At 45.9% G+C, this 16,538-nt stretch overlaps 1 protein-coding gene across 2 annotated transcripts in view; it reads left to right on the forward strand.

Annotated features, from left to right (window-relative positions):
• Positions 1-333: 333 nt before the first annotated feature.
• The window catches only part of OSGIN2 (oxidative stress induced growth inhibitor family member 2), a 265,522-nt gene continuing 249,317 nt past the window's right edge, over positions 334-16,538 (forward strand). Inside the window, exon 1 of one of the 2 annotated variants that reach the window (XM_069621321.1) lies at positions 334-804. Coding sequence is in view for 1 of the 2 variants with exons in the window: in XM_069621320.1 (XP_069477421.1) it covers positions 862-887 (26 nt within the window). In the remaining variant the exon portion in view is untranslated. Of the gene's footprint in view, positions 888-16,538 lie in introns of both variants that reach the window. The other variant, XM_069621320.1, reaches the window with a different exon arrangement.

The raw sequence follows: 16,538 nt of genomic DNA on the forward strand, positions 1-16,538 counted from the left end.
TTTTAAGGATTGAAAGAGGTAGCTCAAAGAGATCTCAGGAGGGTGTGTTTTCGGCGGTGTGAGGCAGGAAGAGGGTGGGAATGGCCATGGGGATCAGCATGGCCAAGGACAGTGAATGGGCGGTGGGTACATTCCAGACATGTGCAAGCTTTGAGTCCCTCCTCATACGCCATTTCTCCCTAATGATTTAGAGCCACCTTACAGCCAAATCTAAAACCGAATGAGGGCGATGGCCCCTGAATCACAATCTTCATTCTGGCGTCATAGCACTCGTGTCGGAGGCCTGCTTCGAAAAGGCGGCAGAGATGGGGGAGTGCGTCGTTATTCCCTTCATGGAGAACTAGGGCCTTAGACAGCGACTGGTGCACGTTGCAAAGCGCCCGGCACAGCTTCCGCATTGTCTCGCTTCTAGACGGGAAGTCTCCCAGCCCCATTCAATGGAGCCGGAGCCCGTGCACTCCACTTCCTCCTAAGCTGGACCTGTGCGAGCCTCGGCCGCCGCTTCGAGCACGGTGCGCGTCCTCTCTTTAGGCTCACTCCCCGCAAGTCCGGGCTGCGCACCCTGCTCTCCCTCACTCAGGCCCCTGGCGTGTATGGCCCCGGGGCCCCGGGGCCCCGGCGCCCCGCTCCTCCTCCTGCGCCCGCAGCCCGCCGCCGCTGTGTGAAGCCGAGGCGCAGGCAGGCGGCGGAGGAGGAGGAGGAGAAGAGTTGTGTAAGCTGCAGCTGGCTCCTCCCCCGTCATCTAACAAGAGAAGCTGACTGCAGCCGGCGACGCAACCCAGCATCCTCCTCCGGCAGATCCCGGTGAGTACTACATGCCGCACCCGCCCAGCAGAGGAGGGATGCACGGTGAACCGCGCGATGGGCAGCAGCGGCCGGGGCCCAGGGTAAGGTGCTTAGCTGGCAGGTGTATGGCTTTCCTGCATTGACCCGCGCGGGCACCGTGTACTGGGCAGAGCTACACAGCCAGGCCGCACTGGGTGACAATGTGAAGTGCATGAAGTCCGGCGGACTGTGCGTGCACAGCCAGGCTCGTGCGGGTATGGCCCGAGACATGGGGGGTGTAATGGATGATGCCCGCGCTCCGAGCCCTCGGTCGCGGTCGTTTTGTAGATACTTCAGGTGCTGGGTGCGTCCAGAACATTGCTGCCTGCCCAGGCAATGGGCTCTCTGCCACCATCCGAGCAGCGTGCCCGAGGCGGCATGCCACCCGTGTCTAGCCGGTGAAGGCCGGGCTGAGTTGGATGGCTTGCCGGCATGTTCTTTATAGTCCTTTATTCAAGATGGCACGGCGACTGGCATCTTCGATATTACCTACTTGGCTTTTTAAAACGTTTTTAGCCTCAAACCCCGTGTTATTACCGCACTGATATAGCGCGAATTTTTTGTCATGTATCAATCCCCCTTTTGTGTGTATAATAGTTATCCTCTCGCCTGATCCTTCGCCTAGGATAGCAGAGTCCACCTCTGCTGCACGCATTGTAAGAACACCTTATTTCCATCTGTTACTTACCAGGTTAAATGCGAACCCACTTTCGCAAGTTCTCCATGGCTGTCACCACAGCAGTTTTTATCCCAAAAAAGTGAAGCAGAAAAGATGGGAATGATGCTGACTGGGAGTCCTGAGTGCGTGGGAAGTTTCTTTTTTTGTCCATCACTTATTGGAAAGCAGACTCTTGGGAAATAGATTTCCAAAGAGATGCGCGTGTCTACCCACCCCCGCCCTTCCACCTGGTGGCAAGAGTGTGGCTCAAGAGTATTGATTCATTTGTATGGCAAGATATTTCAACAAAGCACGCTTTGGGGGGCGCCGGGTTCACGGGTTGGCTTGCGAAGCACCCCCAAGAAGGCAGTACGATGGCTAGGTGACCCGATTAGAATACGGCAGTACTGTGCCAAGTGAAGCCACGGTAACATTATATTGTTTCATATCTGCGGAAAGTTCCTTTCTCTGTATTTGTGTGTTTATTATTATTATTATTTTTTGTTTGCGTCTTTTAAACGATTTTCTTAGAATAGTCATTTGCCTTCGCAGTGGGAATATTCTTTAGATGAGTACGAATTTATTTTAATTCTTAAACTCATTTCTTTTTGCATTCCATATTTCGTTGCAGCTAGTTATTCTTTCAGTTTAAAAGATGCATTTTGACCTTAAAGTTCCTTTTCAGATCGGGCAGTAGTAATTTCGAGTGGGGGAGTGTAGCCGTATCCTGCAGCACTGCTCTGCTAACACCACTGGTTAGAACATATCTCAAGCTGAGTGGCTGGAAACAGGGTGCAGACTACTCTGCTCTTCGCTCTGCTCCCATGCACATTTTTGGAGAGGGCTGCCTCTTTTTAGGGAGTAAAGGAAGCATGTACCCCTCAGATCTGTAGCGCTATGATAGTAGTGTGCGCCGTGACATTCCCGCCACATCTTTCCCCGCTGTAAGCCTCACTCCTTCTCCCGCACCACATATCTGTTCAGGTGCTGTTTTGTAGCTACTGGGTCCCACAGCGTGTGACCCAGGCCAAATAGAAGAGATTGTAGGTTTTCTATTGCACCCACATGTGCAACAAGGAACTGCAATGAACAGATTTTTGTTTCAATAAAGGTATTCAAACATCCCCATTCTCTGACGTTCTATCCAGTTATTGGAAAGGATGTCCAAATTACGACACATGTTTCGTGCATGCTTGCTTTCCATATAGTGTGATCATTGTGATGACTTTATTATTATTTTATTTTTTTACTTCACTATTTATTTTTAATGATGTGCTGTGGGGTAGTTTTAGCCCCAAGATTAAAGGCCATCACATTTCTGTCGGCCATTGTATGTGCGGTTGAATAGACCGGTTATTGAGCGCGATCATGATTTCTGCATCCGGGTTGAGTTTAAGGTGGTTTCTCATCCATGCACTGAATTGATAGAGGCCATTGACAAGGGTTTGGTTTCTGTCCTTTCTGGCGGTCATTTTTGTAGAGGATTTGAGTGTCATCTGCGTAGTTGTCACATGTAGGTCTGTGTTGTTTGTTTCACGAGGGCAGCCTTGTCACTATGGAAGAGTTGTGGTCAGAAGGATGAGCTTTGTGGAACACCACATGTGACTATGCTTCAGGTTGAGCTTAAAGGTGGCAGCCTGGTGGGGAAAAATGTAATCTATTTGAGGGCAATGTTGCTGAGCCCGTCTCTTCTAGTCTTTCGATGTGGTTGACTGTCAGAAGCTGATGAAAGGTCTAATGCAATGAGTGGGGGGGTGGTGTTCGAGTCAGAGTTCATTTTTAGGTCATCCCAGTTGACGAGTAATGCTGTTTCAGTTCCTCTCGTAGGAGGTCGCAAACAGACCTGTGCCTGATCTAGCAGATGGTTGGTTCCCACACGTTGGGATGGGTCCATCTGTATGTTTCTAGGAGTTTGACAGGACAAGAGAAGCAGGTGTCTGCAGTTTAGCAATCATTTTTAAGAACTATCGAAAAACATTGAAGGAGGAGACTTGATAGAATAGAAACTGTATTTTGGAAAAACTTTAAGGAATTAACTAATCAAGTACTGTGATTTAATTTGTCATGACACTCACCAGAATGTAGAGAAGAATAATCCTGCACACACTATCATTTGGATCTCTCTTTTGGCAACGTTTCCCTAGTGCGGGTACAAGCTTGGGGCTTCAGCACTACCTATACGCAGAGGTGAGGTGGACTACAGTTAGAGTACAGGTGATAGGGAGATGGGGATGTGCAGATGGATAAACAGCTTGTTTGGTTTTTTACCCACCCTTTGACTGCCCATGCCATCCCCACCCACTACCAGCCACTCCCTGCCCATAAACAATCCTCCTGGGAGCTCTTTGAGCTACCTCGACCATGCAGGAACGTAAAACTAGTTGTGTAGGGCCTGCCAAGGTTATTTCAAAACAGTCCTCTCCGAGTCAGTGTCAGCTGTAAATGTGCTACTTGTATAATAAACCATGCCTTCAGCCAATTGATTCATTTCTCCATGAATCTGTTCTTTCACTTAAGTTATGTTAAGAACAAGCATTGACAAAGCCAAAAGTTTTGACTTGTGTATAGATATTACACAGGTATTTGCCAGGTAGTGACCGATTAGGCCCAGATACTATCATCCATTTCCAGTTTACGGCCAAGTCATGCCATTATGGCAGTGCCTATCCCATGCCCAAACAACATCTTGAAACCATCGGCTTTCACAATCTATCTATAGTACCCTGATAATGGAGTGTTGTGAAATGACTATGTTCAATTAAATTCCGCTCTTGTGAATGATATTTGCCCCCCCACCAGATCTTTATGATATGATATATTTTATTCGTATTGCGCTCATACACAATTGTTTCAGAGCGCGACAAGAAAGGCTCGGGAGGGGAACAAGTAGGGAGGACAAAAAAAAATCTTACTAGGCCCAGTTGAAAGGGGCCCCTAGGGGACCCTGACGTCTATGGAAACAAGGCGAGTCACCACACACGATAGATACGCCAGACACGAGGTTGTGTTCCCAAAGCTAGGGTTTATTGCAAAGCAAAAGTCTCAGTTGGCCAACTCGGTCTCACGCCCCGCGACGTGTATCTCTAGACCTCGAGGTACACAAGAGAGTGAATTACGTACATCAGTTACATATATACAAAATGCATATCAAACAATCAGCTATGACATGTTTAACCCCCCCCCCCCCTTTATTGGGTTTCTTTGAACTTGGTGTGATGATGGACATCTCCGACCACTATGACACCTTCAAACATCTATTCTAGTAACAATTTGCAATTTGTGAGTGCAAAGGCATCTTTCAGTTGTTGAATAGAACACAGCGCTTCTGTTCTTGGAAGCAAAGTACATACGGGGGGAGTTGCATTCCGGACCTTGCTATCTATCCGGTGCTATTCGCGTCCTGGGAGCCGACATGCTCTAGCGGGCTCAGCAAAGGGGGGGGCGTAAGAAAAGCATAATTCAAGCCTTTAGCGGTATTATTCTATCATATTCTACCATATAACGAGACTGGCTGGCAGCTGTGCAATGATTAGATGCCCTGCAGCTCTGCTTCAGGCTACATTCGGGAGGGAGCCGGGCATTCTTCCTGGCGCTGCCTACGTTTGTGTTTCAGCGAACTCTTGTTATCCTCATGGCCCTGCGGCCTTGTCCTTTTCACATACAGACAACAATGTTTCACACTCGAGCAGTGTAAGCGGAAAATATACTGCGAAGCAATAGGAACAGAAAGCAATGAGCAATGGTTAGAAAACAAAATGGCGATTCTTGTTACATCAAAATGGCCGTTCATCGGCAAACTCGAAAACCTATATTTTGTCATATCGTGCATGAGACGGTTGGCCCACGGCCACCAAAATGCGTTTGCGGTCTCAAAGTAGAGGTTTGTGTATTTCTAGACTGACACAGTAACATTGAGAACGCGCAAGTGCAGGGGAGAGGGAAGGGGGAAAGTGCAAAGGAGAGGGGAGAAGTGGGAAGTGCTGAGCAAGGGCAAAAAACTGGTAGTGCAACCAGCAAGGTGGCAAGTGCAAGCTTTGAGGCGCAGACAAGGGGTGTCTGATAAGTGCAGGTATGCGGACTGTAGGGTTACAGATACAGACCCAAGTGCAAGGGTTGCCAGGAGGCAGTGCAAGTGTGTGGCTGGGTGGGCAGGGACCTGGGTCCAAAATCAGAGGGTAACCAGGTGCACAGTGCCGAAGCAGACAGATCAGCAGGGGAGAGGAAGAGTGAAGGCAGAAGCAAAGAGGAAGGTCTTGAGATGCTCCCGGAACCGGAGATGGTTCTCCTCAAGTTTCAGAAAGACGGGGAGGCTGTTCCAGAGGGAGGACCCAACCTAGGAAAGAGATCTACCCCCGACTTGTTGCTTGGAGAAGCGACTAACCCTGCGGGAGTTGGAGGCAGAAGAGTGAAGAGCTCAAGTGGGAAGGTATTTACGGAGGGAGAGTTGAAGTTATTTTGGAGCAAGGCCCCAGAAAGCCTTGTGGACAATGCAAAGGGTCTTGAATTTAATCCTTGCAGCCACTGGAAGCCAATGAAGAGATTTCAGAGCTGGAGAGATAAGATCACAGGGCTTGAGGCCAAGGACAAATCTCACAGTCCTGTTCTGGGTGAGTTGCAGAGGGCGGAGATGTTTTTATGCCGGTGAGTGATTTATCCTTTAATATTTGTGACTTTTCTCTATATAAAGACCTATTCACCTTGGAAAAACCATTTGTTTCTGGTCAGTAGTGCTTTTTGAGCACAAGAGCTTCACCAGGGCTGAGGGCGCACAAGAGAAATGACTTGGACTGCTACGCACAGTACTGGCAGTGATGCCCCTGACTCGACCACGGATGATCCCTCGAAACTTATCAGTCTGTGGCTCAGGATTCCTCCCCACTGGCCTGTGAACATCCATAACACTGGTGCATAAGCCCTCCACTGAGTAGACCGGAGCAGGAGACCAAGTCTCCTCCCTAATGGGACTATTGATCCTCTCTCTGGAAACTGCCCTTCCTGCATGGAAGTACAACTAACTGCTTTTAATAGCTGTAACATAGTTTGGCTGTTGTTACACTAATATGAGTCGAGACATTCCCCCCCCACCCCAAGGTCAGTGCAATATGTTTTACCCATTCTGCCTCAGTGGCTCCATTTACATCTCTAATATTGGAGCCCAGCAATTGACAATTTCCCAGAAGGCAGTGCTACCTTTATTCTGTGTCGTTACACCAGCTCCTTCCATTTGTGACATTCCTTGCTGTATTTGTCGCTTTAGCAATTTGCAATAAGTTGTCTTGGCCTTTCTGACCTTCTCACTATGAACTAGTGGCACATGTTCAGTTGCTGTTCACATACGTAGCCCCCCCACCCCATAATTTTCACTTACCATCCGTAATTATGTAGTCGTAATGATGACGTTGTTGACGCTGAACCCCACGGCATTAACCGGCCTCACGGCACAACTATGTATCTCATGCACGTTAGCCTCAAACTGGGATATAACCTGTCCCGGATTTAGCCCCCCAGGTCTTACGGCCTTTGCGTGGGACATGTCCAGGATCAGGCTTGCTAGCCTCACTGCGCGATCCAAGTTGGAGTCGCTCCATATTATGCGGCCTAGTCCAGGATCAACGCTGAGTCGCACAGACTCTTATCTATGAACACTGCCTGCAGCCTTAAGTGTGCCAGATTTGGGGAGTGATCGCTCTTTGCACACTGATAAACACACATATCCTCCACAATAACAGGGAGGTTGGCAAAAACACGCAATCCAAGGTACTGCTACCCCCTTTACCCACCCTGGTGAAATTGGGTGGGTCGTCGGATGGATACGCACCATTGATGGCGCTAAACACAAAGGATAATAGACAGGCCCAACCCATCCCCCATTGAGTGGCCCCGTCAGGGCTTCCCACCCATCCCAATGGAATAATTAGGTCTGTGTCATCTATAACCTCTCTTAATGGCAGGGGAATCCTGGTGTTGAAATCTCCACATATTATCGCTCCCATCTGATCCAACCCACCCAAGAAAGCCTCCATTTCACGAATAGTGACTGAAACTTCCTTTACATAGAGAGGTACATAAACATTTACCCACAACACCTCCCCGTATGTCAGAGCTGTCTATGCTCTGCATGAAGATCACCGTAGCCGTAAGAATGTTAGGGGTTGGTACAGGTATTTCCACAATCCCCAACGGACGCTTCAATCCCAATGCCAGCCCTCCTTTAGGACCCCATGCAAACCCTTACTCGTGGCTTTCCTGGAGTAGTACCACATTAAGACTTTCTAGATAGTTAAAAAGAGCATCTTCCTGAAACCGTTGTTACATTGTACAATTTCCCTCCCCGTTCACTGTTTTTGGGAGCCCAAAAAGAATAGAAAATGTGAGGAGTTCATGTGGGATAGTTTTAAATTAAACCAATCATGGCAGCTCCGCAGAAAATGGAGTTCGCCACTGTGTAAAACAGCATGTGTTGCGTTGATATAGAAAGCAAACGCTCCGTTTTTCGTGTTGGCCCTAGATCAGGAGGTTACACTATAATGTCCCTTGCAACTTCAGAGATTTTTCTGAGGTTCTACACAACATGTTCTGCTTAAGTACTTTTCATGGTGGACCACACGCACCTAGTTCCAGCTGATGATGTGTCTCGCATATGAAATCATTGGTGGAACGCAATCTCCCCCCACCCCAAAAAAATTGCGCTGATGCCTCAGATATCCTGCAATAGTTTTTCAGAGATCTTTGACTTGTACTTCACTAAATTGGCACATGTTGGTCTCTAGGCTAAATCACTCGTTACTGAAAGCATACCCATGGCTTCTAAGCATGAAAGCTATTATTGTTAAGAAAGATTGGGAACTGCAGGATCTTCAGGGAGGAGGGTGTTCTTCTGATAGCCCTTCTGGTGTGTGACAAGGCCGTAGGAGAAGTTCATGGTGAAATACAAACAGACATTTTGTGCATTCAAGCGAATTCAAATTGGTCAGATTGTGCCAGAGTACAGCCGAAAAAAAGGAGATTTGGATTGAGGAGTTTGCCTGTTTTACAAAACCAGAATCTGCTCTCTCCAAGCTTAACGGTTTCTGACTCGAGTGAACCCACTAGAGCAAGGGTCTGCAAACTTTGTCTCTCCAAATGTTTTTTAGTACATATCTCACCAGCCCCCACCAGCACAAAGGTGATCATGGGGATCATGGGAGTGGTAGTTTGAAACGAATGGAGAGCTGCATGTCGCAGACCCCTGGACTAGAGGAAACCAAAACCCGCAAGCACGCAGGTAATTCTGACTGAGCAATCACTCTGCTTAACTAGACCAGAATCATTACTATTATTTTAATGGTATTTATTGAGCGCAGACCTAGCACAACAGTACAGATGCATAACAGTGCACTTTTCGGAGGTAACAGCAGAACAGATATACAGGGAGACACAGCAGAGGGGTACAGCTGTACAGGGTGGAGAGGAGGAGAGGGGCAGACATCATCAAGCATGGCCGGTGAAGCGGGGGGTGAAGTGCTGGCCTAGGTGTTGAGTAGGAGAGGCTCCTTGAAGAGGTGGGTCTTGAGTTTTTTTCTGAATATTAGGAGCATGGTTGCAAGTCTGATACTAACGGAGAGGAGCTTCCATAGTCTTGGGGCTTGTTTTCTGGTTCTTTCCTTTTTGCCGCAGTGCATTACAAGCCTGCGCACGTCCTGGCTTCTGGTGATACGCTGTCCACTTGAGATGCTGAGTTTCTTTGCGAGATAGCTGGGTGACCTTACGGCGATGTGACGAATCAATCTCCGGGGCGCCAGTGGTCCAGGGATGTATATCAGTATCTAAACCATCTATCAGCCCCCACGCCTCTAGTACACCAGAAGGGATCCAAACAGATTGGAACAGAAAGTCAATTATAAACCTGCTTGTCCAATTTTGGTAACGTTGAAGGAACGGCAGACTTATCTCTGAATGGTCATGGATCGTTGGTTAGTTGCAACACAGCGAAAATACAATTACCCAATGATAAAAGGGACTGTCACGTCAGGGTTGTATACAAATATCTACTTTATTATTATTACAACGGACAGTTCTAGCACACTACAAAATACAACCAACAGACAGTTTCACAAAGGAAAAAGATGCACTCTGGATACTGACAGGAGGGTAGTCGGTAAAGCGTTCAGTCTTACTGTTCAAGGTTATTTGGTTTCAAACCAATGGAGAAAGGGGTTGTAAATGTCACTAAGGGCCTTTGCAGAAGGACCAGGGGGACAGAACCACAATGAACCCAGTGCTTGAGATGATCTTGATGCTCGACACCATCAAGTCGGTTCCAGGGCGATTTGCAGCTCCTGCGACAGAGTTCAAGACGGGAGACAGCTACAGGTATCGGGCGGCAGGCAGTTCGGCAAGCAAGGCTGGGCGGATGGCAGCAAGCTGGCCTACACAGTGGCTTGGGGTCAAGAACTGTTGTCTCTGTGCTGGTTGGCGGATCTGGAACACCGTTCGAGGCGTCTTGAACGGCTTGAGTGACTGCAGCGTGATAGTGAGTGGCGCAGCTGGTCGCAGTTTGAGGGCTCACCTGCCTCGAAAAAGTCCTTTAAAAGATGAACGCTGGTGGATGCATGTGTGGCAATCCTCCTAGCTTCTTCGCAGGGCTGATGGCGTCCTTTCAAGGCAGATATTCCAAAGTGGTAGAGAGTGTATGCAGGCAAAGGCCTTGTCCTTTGTTCAGAGACTCTCTGGCACTTCCCACCTAGGAAGCTTGCTGGCAGATCCTAGCAGGGCAAGCCATGTGCTGGCTGGATACCGGTTCTAGAGCTGCTGGACGGGTCCTCTGAGTCTGGTATCTGCCTTTGTTCCCTCAGAGATGTTTAGGGGAGGGATATGCCTCTTGGAAATCTTGGCCTTCCTTCACTGGCGGAAGCCCGCTCAGGAGTAAAGGGCGCGACTGTTTCTGCTGTTCGGCTGGGACCCTGTCATTCACTCATTGCCGCATTTTGATACCCTGAACTTACTATCTCATCAGGAGGAAGCCGCTCCGACTCGCGTGAGTCTGTCAGCAGGGGCTGGCAGCAGTTGAAGCGAGCGGCTCATCGTTGTGAATCCCCACGTGACATCGGTCACGTGACTACTTGGGCCACACCTCCAGGAAGTCCTCCTGCATAAAAGCGCGACCCTTGCGGCGTGAAGCCCGCTCAGGAGTAAAGGGCGCGACTGTTTCTGCTGTTCGGCTGGTCCCGGCGGTTCGTGGGTAAGTGCTGAGAAATTATGACTCAAATATCTTCCAGTGTTTCAGCTGTATAACATCATACAAGGAGTGTGGTCTGGCAAATCGACCCTGTACTCATCCACCCATAAATTAAAATCAGCACAACCAAATAAAAGAAAAACCCAAAATACCACAAACTAACATGAAGAAGGTAGTGACGGCTACCCAGAGTGTCAAAGACAGCTGCCCGCTCCCAGGAGAACCCCTATTTAACATCATCGACGAACCAGGTCGTATACTACGAAGTGGCCTCTTAACAATAAAAAACCTGCCTGAAATGACCATCACACACCCCATAGCAATACTGTCACCCCCAATACCCCCTCTTCGATCCCCACACAGATACAACCTACCTATTTGTGACGACGCATGCTCATCGGACACGCCGGGTGCTGACGATCCCTCTGGTCCGAGAAGGGAGCACATCTGGTTGCAGCACCGCCTTGCTGGCGGTAGCCGGTGGAGGGGAAGGAAAAGGTTGCTCGAATATAAAACCAGGGGAGACGTCGGGTAGTGAAAGAAGTTCTACACAAGATAAAAAACCTGCACAGTTCCCGGGCTCGCGACCATCTGTGGACCAAGAAGAGGCACGACGAGGCAAGACGGAGGTGGAAAAAGAGGAAACATCGGTCGGGCCCGTCAGAGTTCCACAGACAACGAACTCTGTATCCACTACCGTAAAGATCCATAAGACAGAGACTGGCGAAAAATACAGCCGGACCTCGGTCGACCCGAAACTTAATACTTTCAATACAGCTAAACCACTACAACAGACTTTCCTCACAGAAAAAAGTTTAAAAAACTTACCAGACCATACCTCTTTCAAGAATCAAAAAGAGAGCAATACGTATCCCCCTATTCTTGAAATGTTGACTCAAACAGAGATACATCCAGTAACAGCCAGGGCAGATCTATCAAGCCCTGAACTGAATATAACCAACTGGAGAGAAAACTGTTCAATGAACGGAACTATATCCTACTTGACAGATCAAGATGGTCAAGAAACTGACGACACTAACATCTTGAGAGAACACAACTGGGTCAAACTTCAAACATACCCAGCCATAGACCCAAGTAATAAAATCCCGTCCCAAAAGGATTTGAACCTCTCACGTGTCGACCAGAACGACAACACGGGCAAAGAAAATACTCAGGAACTAAAAACCAAAGATCTTGAAAATAATAGAAATTAAAAAAAAACAGAAGTCAGTATCTCTGACGCTACTTTTTCATCAACTCCAATTTTCAAATCCGTGCTGAAACCACATAAAAAAAAACAAGGTAAAATGACGCCCCAGACAAACAACCCGATTGGAAGATTCTTTGAGAAGTTAGGGAAAACTACGAATCGGTTTGAACTTTCTGATATGGAAATACTAGAGGGAATCCCTCCATCCCCTCAAAGAATTCCACTCAAACAAATACCAGCAACGCATTCCCTGGCAATAGAAACCCCGACACCTCAATTACGATGGCACTTCGGCCAAATTGAGACCCCTCAAGATAAACCAGAAAAATCAAAATTAGACACTGAAACTTGGACAAGTGCAAAGAAAATGACTCAAAATAAGGAACAAGAAGTATTTTGGAACCCAAAGTGTCATCTAAAGAAAATGAGAACAATCAGAAAACGAGATATAACCTAAACAATCAATGTATGAATAACAAAAAAATAGTCACATTGACAGAAGAATCTTCAAAGGAAAAAACTACGCTAAGTGAAAAACCTGCAACTGAAGAAATTAGAAAACCAAATCAAGAAACGACAACAACGGAGGCAAAAAAAAACCATGAGAATATACAGAAACCAAACACCATTCGTGAAAGAAGTCAAGAAGAAATACAGCTGACAGAGGCCATACTAAACTATAAAAACATGGTTAGGCGCAGAGAATCGAATCCAGATTTGAAACCTACTTGCCAGCAAAGAAAAGAAGATTCCTTGGTGGAGGCTCTGCGCCCACTCTATTCGACCCCAAACAAAACTAAACCAGGACAAGAAACCACAAAAATAAAAGAAAAAAACTCACCTGGAAAAAAGCCGGACCTACAACTAGTGATGTCTGCAGTAACAGTTGGTCTAACACCATTCGGTAAATTATACGAGACCATCAACGATACGTTAAAGGACCACACCTCTATATTAGCATCTGTAAACTCAAAGCTGACCCACTTAGAAGGATACATTCTGGCTCTCGAAGCGTGGAAGGCTAGCACAAGAAATCAAGGAACACAAACGGATAAAACAGATCAAGGAAAGAACGACGTGTTTCAATTCAAGAAAAAATCAGTGAATAACAGCACTCAAACTATACTGATGAAAACAAGTGAGATCCCTAACGGAAAAGAGCCACCAGAAGCACTAGAAAAGCATGCTGAGAGATCAGCACAAAAGTGCAACAAAGATAAACCCAAGAGAGACACACGAGAACAAACTAGTATTAAAAAACATACGAACCCGAGAGATCAGCTGAATGTAACCGAGCAACTAACAAAAAGTGAAAGGAAAGCCGATCATTCTAAAACTCCACAAGAACTGGAAAACGCCAACATACAACAGGCCCAGAGGAAAGTGGAAAAAACAACTAAAACAAACGAACTAATGACAAAATGGATAACAGTCACAGACAAAAAATTATCCATGAAAGAAAACAGCAACACTCAGATAAATCAAAAAGGAGATCTTAATCAGGAGCCAGATGAGAGCACGATCGACATATCTAACATCAGCACTTACTCAATCGAAACTTCTGAGTCTGAAATACCTCCCTCCATGACAAAAAAAAGGAAGGTATCATTTGCGGAAAATGAACTACCAGCAGAAAACCGAAGGGAAAACCAATATAAAAAACAAATGAGAAATGCTGAACAAAAAAGAGAAAAGCTAGAGGATTCAGAACATAAAAAAGATCGGATCTCCCCAGAAAGAAAAACGCTGTTCCGTCTATCAAAAAGAAAGCTTAACAAACATGAGTACAGACAAAGATCTAACGAGGAAGCTTACCCAAAGTCTAGCAAAAGATTGTTCGAAAATGAGAGACAAGAAGAAAAAGAAAAGAGAGGTGATAGACGATATCAACAAACTTACTTGACCCCCATAGGACAGAAGGACAAGGCAAGCGAGATAAGAACACGAAGAAGCCAAGCTACCGAGACGTTCGACAATAGAAGAAGAGATAAATCTTCAGATAAGAGAAACAGGTCTAATCAAAGACCCTTAGACCAGTCTTTTCAGCAAAACCGAACTAGAAATTCGGCGATATTTACTCGCAAAAGTAACTTGACCCGAACATTAAAACTTGAAAAAAGATCCACCTCAGAAGAGAAAACCATCCTGAATAGAAGAACCATGCTGAAGCTCCTGGACAAATTCACAAATGGAGATCAAATCAAAAGCATAGACATAAACATAGTAGAATTTGCGCATAAGGGACGGACAGACAGCATTTTCCTACACATCACGTCCCAAACTGTAAAAAAACTCTTGCTTCAGATGACAAAAGAATTTTTGAATCGGGGTTACCTCTTGCGAGAAACGACACCAGAAGAGAGAGGACAAAAGATCCAAAAAACGAACGAAACAAAACAAAAGGACAGCTATGAAGATAAAACAAGTAAAACCAATGACTGGATAAAGAATACTTCGAACAGAAAAGATAATCTGAAAGAAAAAAGAAAATATCCCGCAAGCCCGAGGAATCATGAACATACGAAAAAAGTAGAGAGAGAAACAACTAGCAAACTTAAGGGTTCAAGTTCGGCAGAAATTACAAAAGAAACAAGAAAAGAAATCTCAAGAGAAGATCATCACATTAAAAGATACCGCAAAGACGATGACGAGGATACAGAAAAAACCAAATCCAGAAAAATAAACGGCCCAATCAGGCCGCAGGAGGGTACAGGAACAGAAAAAATCACTATGAGAGAAACAACCTCAACCCAGAAACGACTAGATCTAGCGAAAAAAAGTTCAAAAATATGGACATGGCTCCCTCAGGCATTAACACGCTATACTGGAAAATAGCAGTCAAAGAGCTTCCCTTCGGGTAAAGAAAGGGATCAAACAAAGATGGCAAATGCTCTGTACAACAAAGAGCAAACAATCACTATCGGATCATGGAACACTAGAGGCCACATCCATCTGACAGAACCCGGTGAGATAAACTTAGGCGGATTTGACCTACTAAGCCTACAAGAAACCTGGCTGCAGTTGCCACCCAGCATGGATGGTTACGAGATCCAACTGTCTCCTGCCCAGAAAGGTGAAAAAGGTCGCCCAACTTCGGGCCTTTTAACAGCCGTCCGTACGGGCGGATCACTTCTAATAGTCCATAACCTGGTATCAGATACACTAATCCAAGCGATTGTCCTAGAATGGGCAAAAGAAGAAACCGCAACGAGAAAAAAGAATAAAGATCTTATCCTGCTGCTGAACATCTATTGGAACCCGGCCAAAACTAATATAATCACTTTTTTAAAAGAGATAGAAAAAATATTAACCTTGGCTACAACAACATTCAATGTGGACCACATTTTAATATGTGGAGACCTAAACTCGACTTGCCCAATGGTAGAAGATGTGAAAACTTTAGGAAATAAAATAAACACCTGCTCAAAATCAACAGCAAGAGGCCTTGCATGGGCGGAGCTGATGGAATCCAGAGATCTGTACAATCTAAATTCCCTGGAGATAACTAGACCGAGAACTCCAACCTGGAAGGGAGAAGGAAACGCAAGTACCATCGACTACATATTTGTATCCAGGGATTTATACCAACAATTCAAAAGCTTTGAGATAGTAGAATCCACCCGGAGTGACCATAACTTACTCAAAGCGACATGGTATGCCAACAAACCCCCGCAACTTAGCATGTCAACCAAGATGGCCATAAATACCCAAGGAAACCTACTACGAATCACAAAAGAGGGAATAGCCTCGATTACAGAGTCCTACAAACAAAAAGAGCTAGGAGAAAACAATAACACATTGAAAAATCTGGACTACTGCCCGTTGCTCATACCTTACCTTCAAACTAGGTACGCAAGGAAAATAGAAAAAAACCATCTGCATAAATACAATGACGAAATCCGCTCAAAGAAATCTGAGCTACGAAAATCATTAAGGAAAGCCAAAAAATACCCCACACAGTTAAACTTAGATCTTGCAAACAAACAAAAAAGAAAGTATAAATGGTGGCTTCAAACATTCAGAAGAATTCTTGTACCAAGAAGACGCAGAGACTATGCTTAGAGCAGTCTGCAAAAGAAATTCAAACGACTTCTGGACTCTACTATCAGGTCCAACAAAAACAAGCACTAACAACGTCCCAGAAGACAGATGGCTAAAACACTTCACAAAACTATTTGCAGAAACTGAGCCATCGGAAAAAAGACCACCAAAACCTGCAAAAACTAAATGGGTGGCATGTACGGAGGAAGAGATTCGAAAGAAAATCACTAAATTAAATAACTCCCGTGCACCAGGTCCGGATGGAATTACAAACTTACATCTCAAACAAGAGATGGAAACTTGGGCGCCGTTAATTGCAGAAATCTTTAGAAGATGTAGGACAACACAATCTATTCCGGCTACATGGCGAACAGCTAATATTGTTCCAATTTACAAAAAGGGGCTGAAGGATGATCCAGGAAATTATAGACCTATCGCACTATTGGACGTGCTGGGCAAACTCTTCGGATCCCTGATGCTAGAGAAACTCCAAGACTGGCAGAAAATGGCACACACAGCAGATCCCCTACAAACAGGCTTTGAAAAAAATTTAGGTACCGCGGTCAACATTATGATGATTAGTATTT

The sequence above is a fragment of the Ambystoma mexicanum genome, chromosome 5q, assembly GCF_040938575.1.
Source record: "Ambystoma mexicanum isolate Mex_15411 chromosome 5q, UKY_AmexF1_1, whole genome shotgun sequence".
NCBI lineage: Eukaryota > Metazoa > Chordata > Amphibia > Caudata > Ambystomatidae > Ambystoma > Ambystoma mexicanum.